This window comes from Platichthys flesus, chromosome 12 (assembly GCF_949316205.1).
Source record: "Platichthys flesus chromosome 12, fPlaFle2.1, whole genome shotgun sequence".
Lineage (NCBI taxonomy): Eukaryota > Metazoa > Chordata > Actinopteri > Pleuronectiformes > Pleuronectidae > Platichthys > Platichthys flesus.
Window position 1 is genome coordinate 7,707,692 of NC_084956.1, and position 16,484 is coordinate 7,724,175.

Below are 16,484 nucleotides of genomic sequence, written 5' to 3' on the forward strand. Positions count from 1 at the left end.
TCAGCTGTAAACACATGATGGGGAACGCCTTAGCAAAAAAAAAAAAAAAAGCTAATTTACACATCAAGCAGCTAAATTAGCATTTTGTCAATTTTGTGGCCACCTGATGAACGTTATCCAATATTCTCTCTGTTTTTCTCACACATATCCTGAGGGAAATATCTGGCTCTTTAACAGCTAAATGTTCACCAGCGGTAGGTAGTGAACAGCGGGTTTATCAGAGATGAAAACAGCTGCTTGTTGCATCTGGAAAAACAAGCAGGATGAGAACCACGCTGTAAAGCTGCTGGACGTAAAACCAAAACAATGAGCTGGAAGACACTAAAGCCCAATGCCTGATAATTCAGAACGACCAGACTGTAATTTTAATTAAGCTTGACTTTTACTTTCATGCAACTAATCCTTTAATATGAAACATAGTGATAGAGGCTGGTTTAAATGTAAAGTAGATTAATAAAAGCCGTTGTGGTAAGTGCAGTTGGATTATTGCACAGCGGCTAACTTTTCCTAACGCCTTATGGATTTTCCTTTACACTTGTCCTTTACCTCATGACACTTTCCACCGGGATCCAAGAATAGGGTTTCTGAAATTGTTTCTGATTCAACATCAATTAGAAATAAACTCCAATGACATCTTATTGTCTTTCTTTGTTGTTTGTTTCAGGAACTGTTCGACCAATCAATAAACTCCATTAAAATTCTACCTTCGTCTTCACTGGGTTCAAACTTGCAGACAATGATCAATGCGCAATTAAAATATTAATAGTTAAATTGAAAAATATTGATATTCAGAGTCTTTCTATCAACAGAACAATTGCAAGACAAAATGTCACGGCACCGCAGTGTATGGATTTATCCGGCAACCTTTACTGAGCAAACACAGGAGCCTGTTTCACGACGAAAGGTCAGCGATGACCTCACGAAAATATAAATTTGACTAATCTCTTAATTATGCAGCAGACGGAGCCGGAGAGAGGAATCTAATAACGCTGCGACTCATTCAGGTTAGCTTTGATCAGATCAGTCACTCGTCCTCACTCTCTGCCTGACATCAGCACCTTTATCTCTGGCCACTGGCGTCACATCAGTTCATTGGCTGCATCTTTAAAAGCTACACTGAATGAATCCAGTGGTGCTCTGCTCCGCATGCATTATGGATTTTCTTTTATTTCTTAGAAATAGATGTAGTGGTATGAGAACAGCAGGATGAGCTCACTGTTGCCAATGGCTGTGCAAACAAACACAGTTTACGACCCTCCCACCCCTGTGACCTCATCTTATTTATTTGTACACTGAGAAGGGTATTTAAGTTTTTCTGGAACACGACCGGAACAGGTTACAAGTGTTTTTTGCAGATTTTTATTATTATTAGCGCAGAGCTTTTTATCAGTTGACCCCTTAGACTGTTTATAAAGATGGATGACATAACAGCTTCCAAAACGAAAGTCAGAATCGTGACCGTCCCCTGGTGGCTGGCTGCAATACATGTCATAACTCTGCCTCCTCCATGTTAGCAGATGGGACATAGACCAATATATATATATATATGTATGATTTCCATCTATTTTAGTTGTCTAACTTTACTTTTTCAACTAACCTTTCTTTTTTATACAGATACTTTTTGATTCTTATACCTTTTTGACCCACTTTACCTCTTTTATTCGGTTCTTTTAAATCTTTTATTTGAAAACTAAATTGTTTTGAGTTGTGCCTTTTGACAAAGAACTGACGGATTTTAATTTTGTATCTGAGTGGCAGCACCTTGAATATACCTCTGTGTATAAAAGTGGCTTTATAAATAAAACTGCCTTGCCTTGATGTTCGGGGGTTGAAATCCTACAACTATCAGTTTGGATCAGTTTATCCAATGATTGTAGTGTTCAACATAAACATCCATAAACAATCGTAACATGAATTACATTCTTCATTTTGCTGTCACTTGAGTTGCTTAAGATGTGGCCTCCAAAAGTCACATGTCCTGTCTCTGTGTGCGGCTGAGGGCTTTTGGTGAACAGGTGTTTTTAATACACACGTGGGAGAGTTTCTGATTCCCACCTCCCGACAGCCATGATCACAGAAAAACCCCACTGACGTTGTGGGTTTGCTCGACGGCTGATTCCCTCCAAATGGAAAAAGCCTCCACCACCATCTCATAAACACTGGCTGGAGGATGTGATGACACATTTCAAACTCAAACATGTTCTATGAGCATAGAGCAAGTTTTATGAGCTGTGGCGACCTTTTCTTTTCTGAAAATTGGACAAATCCCCATTAACATGCATGGTTAAACCCTCATTGATGTGATTATGTGTGTGGGAAAGATGTCGACTGGGGTTGATGTGTGGTGGTGCTGATGTGTGTGTGTCGGTGTGTGGTGTGTGTGTCTTTGTGAGCTGTTTCCTTTTTGTTTGTTTGCATTTTCAAAACCCAATAAATGATTTCTAAAACCATCACGACTGTGTCTTTCAAACTTTTCCCTCTCTCTTCTTCCTCTCGCTCTTCTTCAGAGCGCTGCGGAATTTACCCCCAACACATTCATCTGTGGCTTGAGGGACTCACCATCAGACAAACCCGACTGGCACCGGACCAAGGGTGAAATCTGGTATTGCGCTCTGGGTTTGCCTTATCTGCTCGCTGTTTACTAACAGTCACAAAGTCCATCACTCGCAGCAGCACTGTTATCTCAGCGACCCAGGCAACACAAGCAGAATACCAGAGCAGCTGCTTTAGTCGCAGGCCAATGTCTGTGTGTGTGGGTATGTTTGTGTGTGTGTGTTTGTGTGTCCTCTTTTAAACAACAACAAGTAAACAATGGAGCAACGTGTAACAGATGATTATGATGAGAACTGTGCATCTGGTTGCGCTTGATTAATCTTTCTTTTGGCTGTTCAAGTGCAGAAGAGGCCAAACATTTATTCCTAAGCAATTTAATCCTGTAGCTGCGTGAAACAAGGCTTTTAAAGGGTAATTGTTTAATGGCTGTTAATTAACGTGCACACAAGATATAACAATCATAAAAATGTCTAAAAGCAACTAATCCTATGACTTGTGTACTTACATAATCCAAAATGTAACAATGATAAAATCCAGAGAAATCCACAATTTTATTTAAGGTAATGGGACATTTCATTTAGGTCGCAGTTTATGTTGCGTCATATCCGCTTTACGCGCGACCTTGTCCGTCCCTGCTGTAACTTCCTGTGCTAACAACGTATGACAAAGGATATAAAGCCCAGATGGCAGTTGGCTGTTCTTCTTTCCACAGTTTGTGCTGTTCACTTGTAATGGATCCTGATTGTTCATCGCCGTTATCTGCGTAATGTGACCTGACTCGCGGGCAACGCTGCTGAAGACCACATTCTTTCTTGTGCTTTAACCATGAAGCTTGAAAGTTTAAGAAAAATAAATAAATTGGATCCTCACCCTGTGGAGGGAGTCATGATGCAGCCTCCTCGATCCACAGTCATCCTGCAGCCACAGCCTCGCTCCGGGGTGTCGTGGTTCATGCCAAAATTATGTCCCAGCTCGTGTGCCAAAGTCACGGCTGCACCCAGTGGGTTCTCAGAGTGATCCTGCAAAGGGGGGGGAAAGGGCACCATAGAACTTGAGAGAACGCCAGCTATGTATAATCTTGTATATTGCAATCTAGAAGATCCCCAGGACAGACCTGTGACTGTCCGAACCCCCCTCCTCATCCCCCCCTCCATTTCTCATTCTCCTCATGGACGCCTGGATTCATCTGACCTTCTATTTCCTCTGCAGACCAATTCGTACAAAGCATACACTGCAGACAGTTCCATAAACCCACCAGTGTGTGACTCGCTACAGCTTCGACTGGAAAGACAACTGCCCCCCAACAAGACAGAGACGGAAAATTACGAGAGGTGGAAGTTACAGTGTCACCTTGTTTTGTGCAGACATGTTGAGAAGGAGACAAAGACGTCTCAGACATGAAGTCAGTGTTGTACGTTTGAATACCAAGTGAAACCGGACAAGAGATGATGAGATGGACGTCACAATATCGTTTTATGTGTGATTTCACCTTTTAGAGACTTATCTGTTCCTGTTTTCAGACAAGATTAGGTGCCTGATATGAAAATGTTTAATTAGCAGAATCAACAGAAAACATGTGTTAATATGTTTTTAATACTTAACATGAGCAAAAATCAGGTTTATTTTCAAAATTCATGTTCTCTATATCTATATACTTTATTGTATGATCCCTTTTATTACTTATTTATGGTCAAACTGTAGGATAGGGCTATTTTTGTTATTTGTGAAATGTGTTTATTTGTTCTCTGAGAGATACCAAACTCATGCGTGTGAATTGAGCGTGTGAGTAATTCCATCTGCCTTAGCTTAGCATAAAGAATAAAAACATCAGTCTAGTTCGGCATAAAGGTTATAAACTCCACCTACCGGCAACTCTTCCGGTGTTAATTCTAAAATGTCAAACTATTCCTGATATCAGACATTTTTGCCCGAGCTGTGAATCTGAGAATAGACTCAGCAAAAGTCTGTCTCAATGTATTACTTTTGCTGGAATTATAATTCAATGAAGATAAAAGTAAATGTCAAAGTCTCTACAAGCCCACACAAAGAAGCGTGTCTCATGTAACTCTGCTGTAGGTTGCAGAGGAACAGAGAGAAGCCTGAAATCACACGGAACAAACCATTCGTGTAATAAAGCACGGTCGAGAAAGAGAAACGCAAAAAAGCTAATGGCATGAAAGTAACTTCTTGAATTAAGCTGATACAGAATGACCCCCGTTAACGAAATAAAACAAATCAAATGAGCTTACAAGTAACGATGTGCATATTTCAGCGTTTTAAAGCTCACATCTCCAGTGAAAGCGGCCCCCTACATGTCGACTGTACATGTCACTGTGACCTTTCACTGCTCTCTGCCATGTACATGAGAAAATCACATGCTTCCTTTGAAGGGCGAGGTCATATGTCAGAGTTGAGGGCAAGCCGAGCTATTTTCCGCTCTGATTACAGGGCAGCGTCGTAACAGAGGGAATGAGAAAACCTTCATCTGGCTCCGTCACATATCTCAGCGGGCGTCTCTGGGTGTGCCAGTGTGTGTGTGTGTGTGTGTGTGTGTGTGTGTGTGTGTGTGTGTGTGTGTGTGCGATGCGTTTTATTCACAGTTAAGAGCTTCCTCACAAAAGAAGTGTAATGCGGCGGTCAGCAGAAATGGATGAGGCTCTTATGGAGGCCGCAGTAATTACTTTGAAGCAGATATGAGCCGTTGTTGTGATGGGGAGAATTTGACGGTGTTGGTTAACAACCAAGCAATGTGCTGATAATCTTTTTGTGATTCCATTTCCAGGATATAAAACGTTTACGGTCATGACTTGAACCTAAGAATCCCCATATAAACACCCATGTGATTTTACTTATAATAAACAACATTATGACGTATGAGCTGCGAGAACATGTGGCTCGAATAAAGATCTCGTGGCTGATTAGCACACGGTGGTGAAAGGTTTGAGAAATGGCTCATCTCATCTGGCCGCCCTCTGACTGGTTACACGGGCCCTTTAATCTCGGGCCAAATCATCTGCCATCTGTGAAGTAACGGGGACAACAAACATCTGGAGAAGCCCCCACCACGGCCAGCAGCAAAACATATCAATTAATGTGGGGGGGGTGTACACATCTGGGTCAGGACCTAATGGCACAGGGCAGATAACCGCTTTGTGATTTGGCATAGATGTCAAGTGCCACAGCAGGAAGGGGAGCCAGACTGGCAGGTAATTCACTATGTGGAATCAGTCAATGTACAGAGGTGGGGGGGAGGGGGATGCACAGCTGTGTGTACAAAAAAATGCAATTTGATTCCAGAGATTCCAGACATCATATATTATGAGACTTCAAATGACCTTACAAGGGCCTGTGTGTGTGTATCTGCTCTACAAACCCTTCTGACAGTATATATCTGCATGTTCCTTTGAGATCTGAGGTGTTTGATGAGGTCACCGATGTGGAGGGAGCTCCAGTACAAACATCATTACGCTTAAAAACACGACTTCCTGCCAGACCTGTCTGTAACGGCCCCTTTTCCAGCAAACAACAAACACCTTCTCTGTGTTAATCACGTCTAGGTTGTGTTAACCCGCTGCATCTGAACAATACGCACGCTGATACAATCAGGCGGCACAGAGGAAGAGGAGGGTGGAGGCAGGGTGGGAGCGGCGAGCGGGGTTTAATACTCACCATGACAATGCCTCCAGACTGCTCGGCCGTGCACATGCTCATAATGGGAGCCATGCCGATGGTGGTGCCCTGGAAGTAAACGCCGCTGCCGGGGACAGAGGACAGATGTTACAGGAGGAAAGTGCCAGAGTGTTCAATTTCATACTGTGTTTCTTCAGTCTGATGAATTAAATTTTTTTTTTTAAAAGATTATAATGTACTATCAATTTAAAATAGGTATTAACTCATCGGAAAAAAATTGGTACAAACTAAACATATGAAGCCCAATTAATTTATCATTTTTGTAATTTTTTTATTGTCAGAGTGAAATTTGTGTTTCAATACAATGGAGTTATGGAGATATTGCCACTGCTATATTTACTGTGTGTGGTGTAAATATGTGATTATCCATTTTATACATGGACCCCCGGAAGAGCCGCCGTGTTCATGGTGACAATTACATGGGATCCATATAAACAATAAGTTAACATCAGCCATGCAGTGAAAATGTATTTACAGAAACAAGACGTTCAAATCTCCGTGGGCTGATTTACACACAGCAGTAAAATTAATGGGAGACAATGGCTGAGTGGGTTAGGAAATCAATGTATGAAAAATCCATGTCTTCCTCTGGAAAACGGTTTTGCACTAATGCAAATTATAAAGGGACTTTGCAGCTAATGTGCTGAGACTGGTACCAGCGCGAGCGAGGCCCTTGAAGGATTTGTGTTCATTTAACAAAACAAACAGCTGCTCGTTCCTGCTCCTATGCATTCTGACAAAGTAAATGTCCACCTTATGAGCTGAGCGTTGTCGTGTGGCTTCTGGGGCAGCAGCTTGACTTTCCTCCAGTCGAGGAACTCGTGCAGGGTGTTGAAGGGGTCCTGGGTGACGGGGCATTTATCAGAGTCACTCCACACCTCCAGGCCCACCAGGGCCACCCGGATGTTCAGGGCTCTGTAGAACTGAAGGGGAGCATATTGGTCAAATAAAATCTCTTTTCCTAACCACTCTTCCTTGACCCTGATGTTAAACATCATGAGGTCAAAGAAAGATGTGAAGGACAATCTTGCTGGCTTTATTTAAGGAGACATAAGCCTTTTCAATTTTGCCAATTTTGTGGATGTACCATTTTAAAAGTCTGTGGTTAAAGGGTTGAGATGTGATTTCCATCAGGTCTGTCAAAAGAATCAGAAACAGGTGCATGATGGTTTCTATATTTATGCGAGTCTGCACTGGTTCAAGTGTTGCTGCCGTGTTGAAGTTCTTTTTTTCAGCATTTAGAGAATTCAAACAGCTCATTTCTTGCTGCTCAGACACTTCCAGGTCATTTCACTGCATTAGGAATCCTCCTGAGTGAAAATGACAATTTGACCACAGCCTCAGGGAGAATAAAAAGGGCAGGGGACTTATGGAGCTTAGATTACATGAAGGATCAAAAGACTTTCCAACACTCAGGAGAAACAGTCGCAACCTTTTACCTTTGGTTGCCCATTTCACTGAATTACATTACGTTTCATTATGGAAACTTCGAATTCCCCCAGTGTGCATCCGTGAGATCTGTCTCTTTTCATGTGTTTCACATAATGGGAGCATGTCTTTTCCATGTCTCTGACCATGCTTCCCTCAAGTAAATCCATCTGTTCCGACTGGATCTCCCCGCTGTAGATCTCTGGCAGAGGTTTTAGACAGACTCAAAGCAGCTGCTTTAGTAAGACGTTAATATATCACAGTCATCCCATTAATCTCTGCTGCCAGCAATATTTCTATTTTTAAAAGAAGTGATTTATTCTCCCCGGGCACTGGGGAGAGGATGTTTTACCTTGTCCACGTAATTGGCAATCTCTGCCAGTCTTTGTTTCACCTTGTCCACGTCCTTCCCCTGTTTCTGAAACTGCAAACAAAATGACATGTAATCAGACGGAGAAAGAGGAACATTCGCACACCTACAGTCGTTTTGCTAGAATACAGAAATGATTACAGCCATTTTCAGAACTAAAGGAAAACCCACTAAACCAGACGTAAATACAGTGTTTTGTATGAATGACACGCTCAGAATGTGCACAGGCCAAATGTTTTAGTGGGTGTTAGGCAGGTTGTCAAGCTGTGACCATCTGGACCTGGGAAAAAATCTCCTCCTGTTGGAGAGACGAATGGCACGGCCCCAGGGAGCAGGTATATTGGCAGATCTGAGAGCTGTGATTCCAAACTGCAGCGAAGTCCCAACCTCCCATTTCCACCCCACTGTGCATCCACCTGCGAGTGTTCTGGACCTGAAGTCTGGGCCTGACTTCACGTTTGAGCCCCAATTCTCTGTCATTTCCTCTCCTTTCTATACAGGTCGGTGGCCGGAGGAAACCCCACCATGAGAATCGTCAGCGCTTACGGGAGACTCCTCTGCATCCACGCAGGCTTTTTCCTGTTTCCTGTCTGCTCCGCTGGGGAATCGCTCAGCTCTTCCTGTCGAAACGGAGCCGCTGCTACCAGACCACACCACTCGCTGCACACTGACCTAATTCTGCAGCCCCAGTGGGACCTGCTCTACTGTTACTACAGCTTACCCTCCTCTTTTTTCTCCTGCTGTATGAAGGGTTTGCTAAGGTTTCAGCGTGTTGCTGCTGTGGGACACACAGTTTTTCATGAATGGAAGGAAGGCAGGTACATTACCTCTCTGTTGTCTGCAACAATGATCAGCTCCACGTACTTTGTTGTCTTCTGAGCGTGTCTTTTATGCTGAAGTGAAACACAGATGCTGGAGGTTAGAACTGTGCTGCTGTTTGTACTGTTTTCCACTTGATATTCCCACATTTCAATCTACACAAGTAAATATCATAGACCCACGACTGACGTTCAGATATAAACCTTAAGATTAACCATAAAATGGTGTATACACACAGGGCCTTGTAAGGTCATAAAAAGATCCACCTTTTGTGAAATTGACTTATTCGCCATTTTGCTGAGACTTAGATTATAATATCTTATATCTGTACGGTAAATATAATAATATTGATAATATGGTTATTTTTTATCATGATTAAATATAAAATGTATTTGTATCACAATTTTCAAAATAAATTTAGAAAGTGCTTTACAAGATTGAACAGGATAACATAAATTGATTGCAATTACAATTTAAGAAATTATCAAATTAGAGACAATTATTGACACTTGAAAAAAATCCCCAAATCCCAGACAGGGGTCATTAAGTACAGGAACCTTCACATCCTAACGCAAATGGAGTTCTTAATGCCTGGACATAGGGGCAGATGGATCCTGCACCTGCTCCACGCAATCTATGCCAAACCTCCTGCACGGCCCCTCAACATCGGGCTCTGAGCACAGAGAGAGCGAGAGTCGGGCTCGAGGTAACACCCTGAGGGAACGGGTCCAAACGGCTCTGCTCGCCAGTTTGTGGATCTTTGGTCAACAGCCCATTCATCTCTTCACCAAGTGAATCTTAGCCTTACGTCGCAGAATCATTTAACAAATAAATACCACAAAAATGTACCCATGTTGATAATAATAATACCCAATGACTCTGATGCAAGACGTATCAGAAAGACAGCATGGTTCCTGTCTCACCCTCGTGTGGAAGGACTGGAAGGGGCTCTTGATTTGCTTTTCAGGAGCAACAGACGACATGTTGAAGCCGTGGCCGCAGGATCCCTGGGTGAGTCGGAGTTCTTCCACTCGGTAGATGAAGTGGGATCCGTCACTTTGGCCGGACGCCGGCTCAATGATGAATGTCTTGTTTTCAAGTGCGATGAAGCCTCTGCAGAGAAAGCAGCGAAGGTTTTAAAACAAAGCGAATCCAATCTCTCAGATGCAGAATTTGATTGACTACATCTCTCTCTAATGGAATGTGTGACAGCTGAGGTGGCCCTCAACCCACTCTGACTGAGGCCGGGTGAAACTTTCAACATTTTTCTTCAACCTGGCAAATAGATTCTATACGCTGCAAAAACTCAACTCTCAGCTAAATATTAAGGATATATATTGTTTTGGCTATTTGAAGAAATCCCTAAATTGTAAACATAATTATAGTTATGACAAAGGACAAAAAAAAAAAAGGGTTACGATAAGCTAAGATAAACTACGCTAAGCTAAGCTAAAATATCACAAGATAGTAAAAATAGAATAAGTCAACATGCATATAAACACATCAAAATAGAAACAAATTAAGTGATATATATAATGTAGAGAAAAAATAAGTATAATAGAGTTTAAGTTAAGTCAAACATTGACTGAGTTTTTGTTGCTTACTGGGAGAAGTGATGGTTTATACATTTTGATAAACATAAAAACTGTCCGAGGCAAAAAAAGCAAATTGCCTCGATGTCAATTATTTCATCTAACTTGAGTTTCACTGTTTGCAGTGTAAACACCAGCCTCCTCACAAGCAGTCACAAATACGTTCAGCATTATTACACACATCATCTTCCCTTATGTGTACTTGCGAAATTGCCACATCTCCAATTTCAGAGTCAATGACTTGAATCTTCTTTGTCATTAACAGTCGCTGCATCGATGAGAGATCATCATGAAGAACTAAACGTCTTCATTTTTATGAAAATAATCCCTCACTGTTTAATGAAGCAGAAGACAACTCTGTGTACATCGAGTCTTGGCTGATGCCCAATTCTAAAACCTCTCAGCTGTGTTTGGTCATTAGCACCAGTGAGACGCCTATTACTGTCAAAACGAGAGCGGATATTTACTGGATGCCTCTGTGGACAGAAGACAATGAGGTGTGACATTTTCTATTCTGTAGTCACACAATAACTTACTGACAGGGCGCTTAAGGGGTCTGGAGAGTTATCTGCTCCTGTGTAGAGCGACTTAAGCAAATATAAACATCGCTGTGGCAAATAGCACCTAAAGGTCAGCGAGGAGATGCTGCTTGAATACAAAACACAGGCGATGCTTCTTACCGGAGGCCCGAGCAGGTGCTGAGGGTGACGTCGGAGTTCGGGTGGGCCTGCACCTCCCCGTGGTAATAGCAGTTATTCTGTAAATGGAAATGTTTCATGCAAAGAAAAAGATTGAGCTACTGCTTGATTTCATTTAAAACTTATTTTGAAAGCCGTTTGTCCCGTTTTCTGTAGCTGTAGACGCTTTATCTATGATTAAATAAATAAATACTTAGCCAAGAAAAGGCTATTTCTGTAATCATTTATTTCTGAATTTATTAATTCATTAATCAATTTCGACATTTAAATTTAAATAAACAATAATACAATACATTCCCCAATTTGGGATCAATTAGTACATCTATCTATCTGTCTATCTGAAATACAGCAAACCTACAGACACCCCTGTCTCCTGTTTACACGTTTGAAACCCCCCAGGGCAGAATTTAAGACTTGACGGACAGATTGAGGTATTTTAGGTCACAACGTAGCCTTCACTGATTCGTCAGGCTTCTACCTCGTGACCCCCGTCCGGAAGACAACTACCCGCGTCATGGATAATCAATTACAAACACTAGTGACCCTGTTGACTTTGCTAACAACTGTTGTTGATACAATGATACAACTGATGACAAGCTTTTACTCAAGCAAAATGTCATGTGATGTTTGTATGAGTATGGACGGGGAATACAATTTATACAGACCCAAAACGCTTGAGTGGACAGAGATCGTTTGAGTTTTAAAATGCTGTTTTCAAACGAGAAGGTAAAGATGAAGCCTGAAGCCGAACCGGTTTTATCGGTGTGATCGTTGGATCTGCAACTTTTTCTTGGGTGGCCCGTTGAATGGGAGGTTAAAAGCCTTTTTCATTGCAAAGTTTGTGTATTTTTTTCATTCACGTAGGCATTTAATGAATTGTTTATGTGTTTATTTATACAGGACCTGATAAAAGAGCAAAAACAGGTCAAGATACAGTAGCATAGTGCTGATGTAGTCCTATTAATCAGCATGCTCTGTGGAGCAGTGTTCCCTTTTCTTCCCCCAATGAACAAACTGGACTTTTCAAAATGAATGCAGCCGACACAGTTTAAGGGAGAAGCAGGGAAACCGAAACTGATGAGAGGTGACAGTAATATGGTAATTGTTTTTCCTTCACCATTAAAGGGAACAGGGACAAGTCAGGCTTCTGAAACACAGAGGGAAGCCCTGTGCAGAGGAAACGACTCCTGTCAGAAATACAAAGCTGCATTTACTGTCGGGCAGCACTCAGTCCTCCTAAATCAACCGTCATTAGTCTGATGTTTCTCATTCCTGATATTAAACCGAGGGAGGAAATAGTTCTCTATTTAAAGCTACTTCTGTGTCAGGACGAGGTTCTGAGCCAGGTGGCGATGGAATTAAGATTCATAACATTATGGGTATAAATAGCGCGGCTGTGAAAGGCTCTGTTCTTAGGCTACAGCTGACCTAGATTAGTTCACCTTTCATAAAAAGAAAACAGCAGGCAGTGAAAGTGATTGGTTTTCTCAGTAACATTCAGTGTGTCCGACACTTTTATAGAAGTCAAATTGTTTAAAAAGAGAAATAGAAAGATTTGCAGTCAGCAGAACAAATAAGGCATAACTCGTCATTTCTACTTTTACTTTCACTAATTTCACTAAACTCATTTTTCGAGACTCATCAGAAAGAACCATTCAAATTTCGCTTCAACTTTCTTTAACATTGTGAGAATTGAAAGCTTTTTTTTTTTACAATTTCCCATGCATGGATAATCTAATTTGCATGTTAAGAGATATTTATTTGATATTTCTGAAGGTGTGAGGTTCATTGTGATTGGAGGTCTCAAAATCATTTAATTAACACTGATTGTTTTGTCTTATCAGATAATTCATCAAGTTTATTTACAGTACCGGTCGGTCACACGTGACTGTTTGCTGATTTCACATATACTGAGAGTGAGCAGCTATGTGAACCTTATCTAAGACAAGATAGTTGATCTATATGACAGCATGGTGCAGTGCCTGTAACAGACTCCCACTTAACGTGAGAGAGAGAAACACTGTTCCCATATACTGTAGTTTTGCAGAAAACAGACGAAACCAAGCTTTTCTCCTCCGAGCTGTGAGTGACCTGACAAACTGTAGCTGCTCAGTTCAACAGTGATTGTTAACAGGAGACTGTGAGCCATGATATAAACCAGTGATAGCTTTTCAAAGTCACACATCCCAGGTTTGTGTATCCACACGGTATTGTTATCCCTGGGGCTACTTAAGACACTAAACCTTGTGTCTACCTGAGTTCAACTAAAAACACCTCGGTCGTAGGAGGAAAAATCTATTTGTGTTTTTGACTTCTGATTTCTGCCATCGAGCCTTGATAAGTAATAGAACTTCAAAATTAAAATTAGTCTTCATTTTTATTTTTGTGGGAGCAGGCTCGTTGGGTGCAAGCGGACATATAGATTAACAAAAGAATAGATCAGCCATCTAGGGGATTCCATAATAAAATCCTAATGGAACTATTGGCTTAAAAACAGCCGCCGTAGAACACAGCTTATCAACAAATAGGCCACAGGAGCCTCTGTCCTGCTCAGCAGCAGCCAGAGGCTTTCAAATATTCACTGGGTCAAACAAAGAATAGAAACTATATGAAAGCACTCAGAAGAGCACATTTTATTTGGATCTGCACCAAATTGCACAAACTCATAAACATCACTCCCCTGAACATATTCGATTTTTTTTTTTAAACGCTATATTTCCACTGGGTCGAGAAATGAAAAAAGAAACATCCTTAAAATGCCCCCGATCCAGGACTACACATTAGGTCATGACCCACCCCTCAACAATATATCATGGGAATTGATTGAGTAGTTTTTGCATTATCATATTTAATAAGCAACAAACAAACAAACATAACTTCAGAGGCAAAGATTTTAAATCTAAAACAACAACCCACTAGCTCATTTTACATACTTACCCTCGTTTTATGAATTCATTAGATTCAGTGTAGATTAGCATCTATAACACTGAACCCTACATAAGTAAATAATCAGAGATGAAATAATTAACAAGTGGCCTTTCTGGAGGGCAACCTGCAGACAATCACCACACGTCAACCTCACCATAAATATCAAAAGCACTCCCATGCCACCGTACCGTGAAGTTGTGAGCGCCAGTGACTGCACTTCCATCGTCTCGGTAATGTGTCTCCGTGTAATGGCTCGCAAAAAGACCCCTGAGAGGAGAACAAGAAAAAGACAGAAGAAGAAGAAGACACATGAAACACTCAGGTACTTTTATCACAGCTATGACTCTGTTGCTGAAAACTTGAACCTTAGTTGACTTTTCACCTTCATCCCGTGTTGAATGAGGACTTGAGGGGAAAATGTTGATGATAATAAAAAACGCTTCAGTATTTTGGGGCTTAATTTGATTTCACAAATGTATTATGTAATTTGTACGTGTCCTTGAATTCCCTGGCATTGAGCACGACTGGAATCCCTGCTGAGGTAATTATTTTGTGCATTGGTGTCTGCGCATATCTGTGTGTTTATTTTTGCACAAATTTTAAACTGCATGTCCGTGTTTGTGTGTGTGTGTGTGTGTGTGTGTGTGTGTGTGTGTGTGTGTGTGTTTGTGTGTGTGTGAGTGTATTCTTCCTCGAGCCACTAACAGATGGACACAGTGAGTTCCACCCCAAGCATTGGTAAATGAGCAGTAGGAACACCCATCTTTTTGCAGATGCATAATCACACTGACATCAGACGGGATGATCGCAGGATGTGTGCGAATGTGTGTGAATCCATGCGTGTGTGTTTGCGTGCTTGTGTGTTTGCGTGTGAAAAAGAGGGCCACAGAGAGTGCAACAGAGAGGGAGGAAGCTTAGCGAGAAGGTAACAGAGAGTGCAAGAAGCAGAAAAGTGACAGTTTACTTCAACAGCTCCGTCTGTGACATGTCTCAAGATTTTTGTCCCAAATACGTCGACTCACGGCACCGTGGACAAAGCAAACTGATCACCTCGGGCTGGTTTATGAGCTGACTTCTTTTTGTGTTCACAAGAAGAGATTGACAGCGTCTTAAAAAAACTGGAACACGATGTCTGTCCAAATTGCAAAGGGAATTCTTTCGTATCCCACAATGCTGCAGCATCCCACACAGCATGCACCTACCAATAAAACCAAATCTGGGTCTTTAACATGAAGCCAATATGGTGCTTTTTTTTTATATACGTTATATATCTCATCTTTTATGTCTTAAGTGGACATTAATTTTTTATGACGTGTTCAAAAAAAGGGGGCATCAATCCTCTGCAGCCCGGGCCTGAGCACGTTTAACTTCATTAAATACTTATTATCTCTTAAACGTGCCTTAGCATGCCATTAGCACGCTCTAAACCCAAATCTGATAATCCAGCAGCCTGTAATCACTTTAAAGAGGCCGGTGTGTCTCATTAAAAATGGATGACACATCAGAGGAGAGTGTGCGCTTAATAAAAAAGAAAAGGAATCACAATCTATACGTCCTCACACTTAACAGATGCAGCGTTTAAAAGGTGATAAGCAGCCACTACAGATACAGATGTTTTTCGGCGGAAAATTTAAAACCAAAAGGCTCCAATAAAAAAAGATGCATTTGTAGTAAAGATGGGATTTATGTCGTGTGAGTGGTAATTCCCTGCGAAAGCTCCCGGGCTACATTTTGGTGGCACGTTCGGGAAAGCCAGCTTAGGGCGGCGAGCGTGGCCCCTGATGCCGCGACGCTGCGGTGGTAAAGCCGTGGGTTTTACACGGTGGAATCTGACGGTAATCAACTCCTTGGCAAGAGCACACAGAGTTTATTTAGGCCACGGATGTTCACTGTGTGTCTGAGGAGAGTCTTGTCCGCCCTCGCCGGTTTTCCTTTCAGCTCTGTGCTGCGGGTGTTGTGTATCTCATGCATCTGAAAATGACCCCAATGATGATCGGCAGCGCAGAACAGAAAAATAAATCTTAGCTGTCGGAGCCACAACAACCATTTCAATCTCCTAGGCGTGTGTGTACTCGCAATAAAAGTTACGAATTTGACTATTTTTGCAGCCAGGATGTGGTCGGGTTCCTTTGGAGCGACAGTAATGAAGGAGAGCGACAAAGCGGTTTCTGTCTGAATACCCTCATTTCTTTCAAGTGATTACAACCTCTTTTCTTAACTAAATCCACTACCTCCATCCCCCCATTTCTGTCAAGAGGAACAAAACGAAATGAACTGCAATTTAGATGGAAATTGGGCGGATGAGAATTAGTGTGAAAACGGCTGCAGCTCAGTGTGAATTCTTCAAGTGGTGCTTTGAATTTTCCTCAGCTACGTTATAAAAGGCAGGTGGGTGGTAATTTTCCA

The 16,484-nt window shown here is 41.7% G+C and overlaps 1 protein-coding gene across 1 annotated transcript in view; it reads right to left on the reverse strand.

The window, feature by feature from the left end:
* Nucleotides 1–16,484, reverse strand: part of adam12b (ADAM metallopeptidase domain 12b) — a 76,748-nt gene that overhangs the window by 24,471 nt on the left and 35,793 nt on the right. The window contains exons 4-11 of the mRNA XM_062401702.1: nucleotides 14,267–14,345; nucleotides 11,133–11,209; nucleotides 9,784–9,973; nucleotides 8,869–8,934; nucleotides 8,024–8,095; nucleotides 6,997–7,166; nucleotides 6,223–6,307; nucleotides 3,424–3,572 (exon numbers count right to left, since the gene is read on the reverse strand). Coding sequence (XP_062257686.1) covers nucleotides 3,424–3,572; nucleotides 6,223–6,307; nucleotides 6,997–7,166; nucleotides 8,024–8,095; nucleotides 8,869–8,934; nucleotides 9,784–9,973; nucleotides 11,133–11,209; nucleotides 14,267–14,345 — 888 coding nt within the window. The remainder of the gene's footprint in view (nucleotides 1–3,423; nucleotides 3,573–6,222; nucleotides 6,308–6,996; nucleotides 7,167–8,023; nucleotides 8,096–8,868; nucleotides 8,935–9,783; nucleotides 9,974–11,132; nucleotides 11,210–14,266; nucleotides 14,346–16,484) is intronic.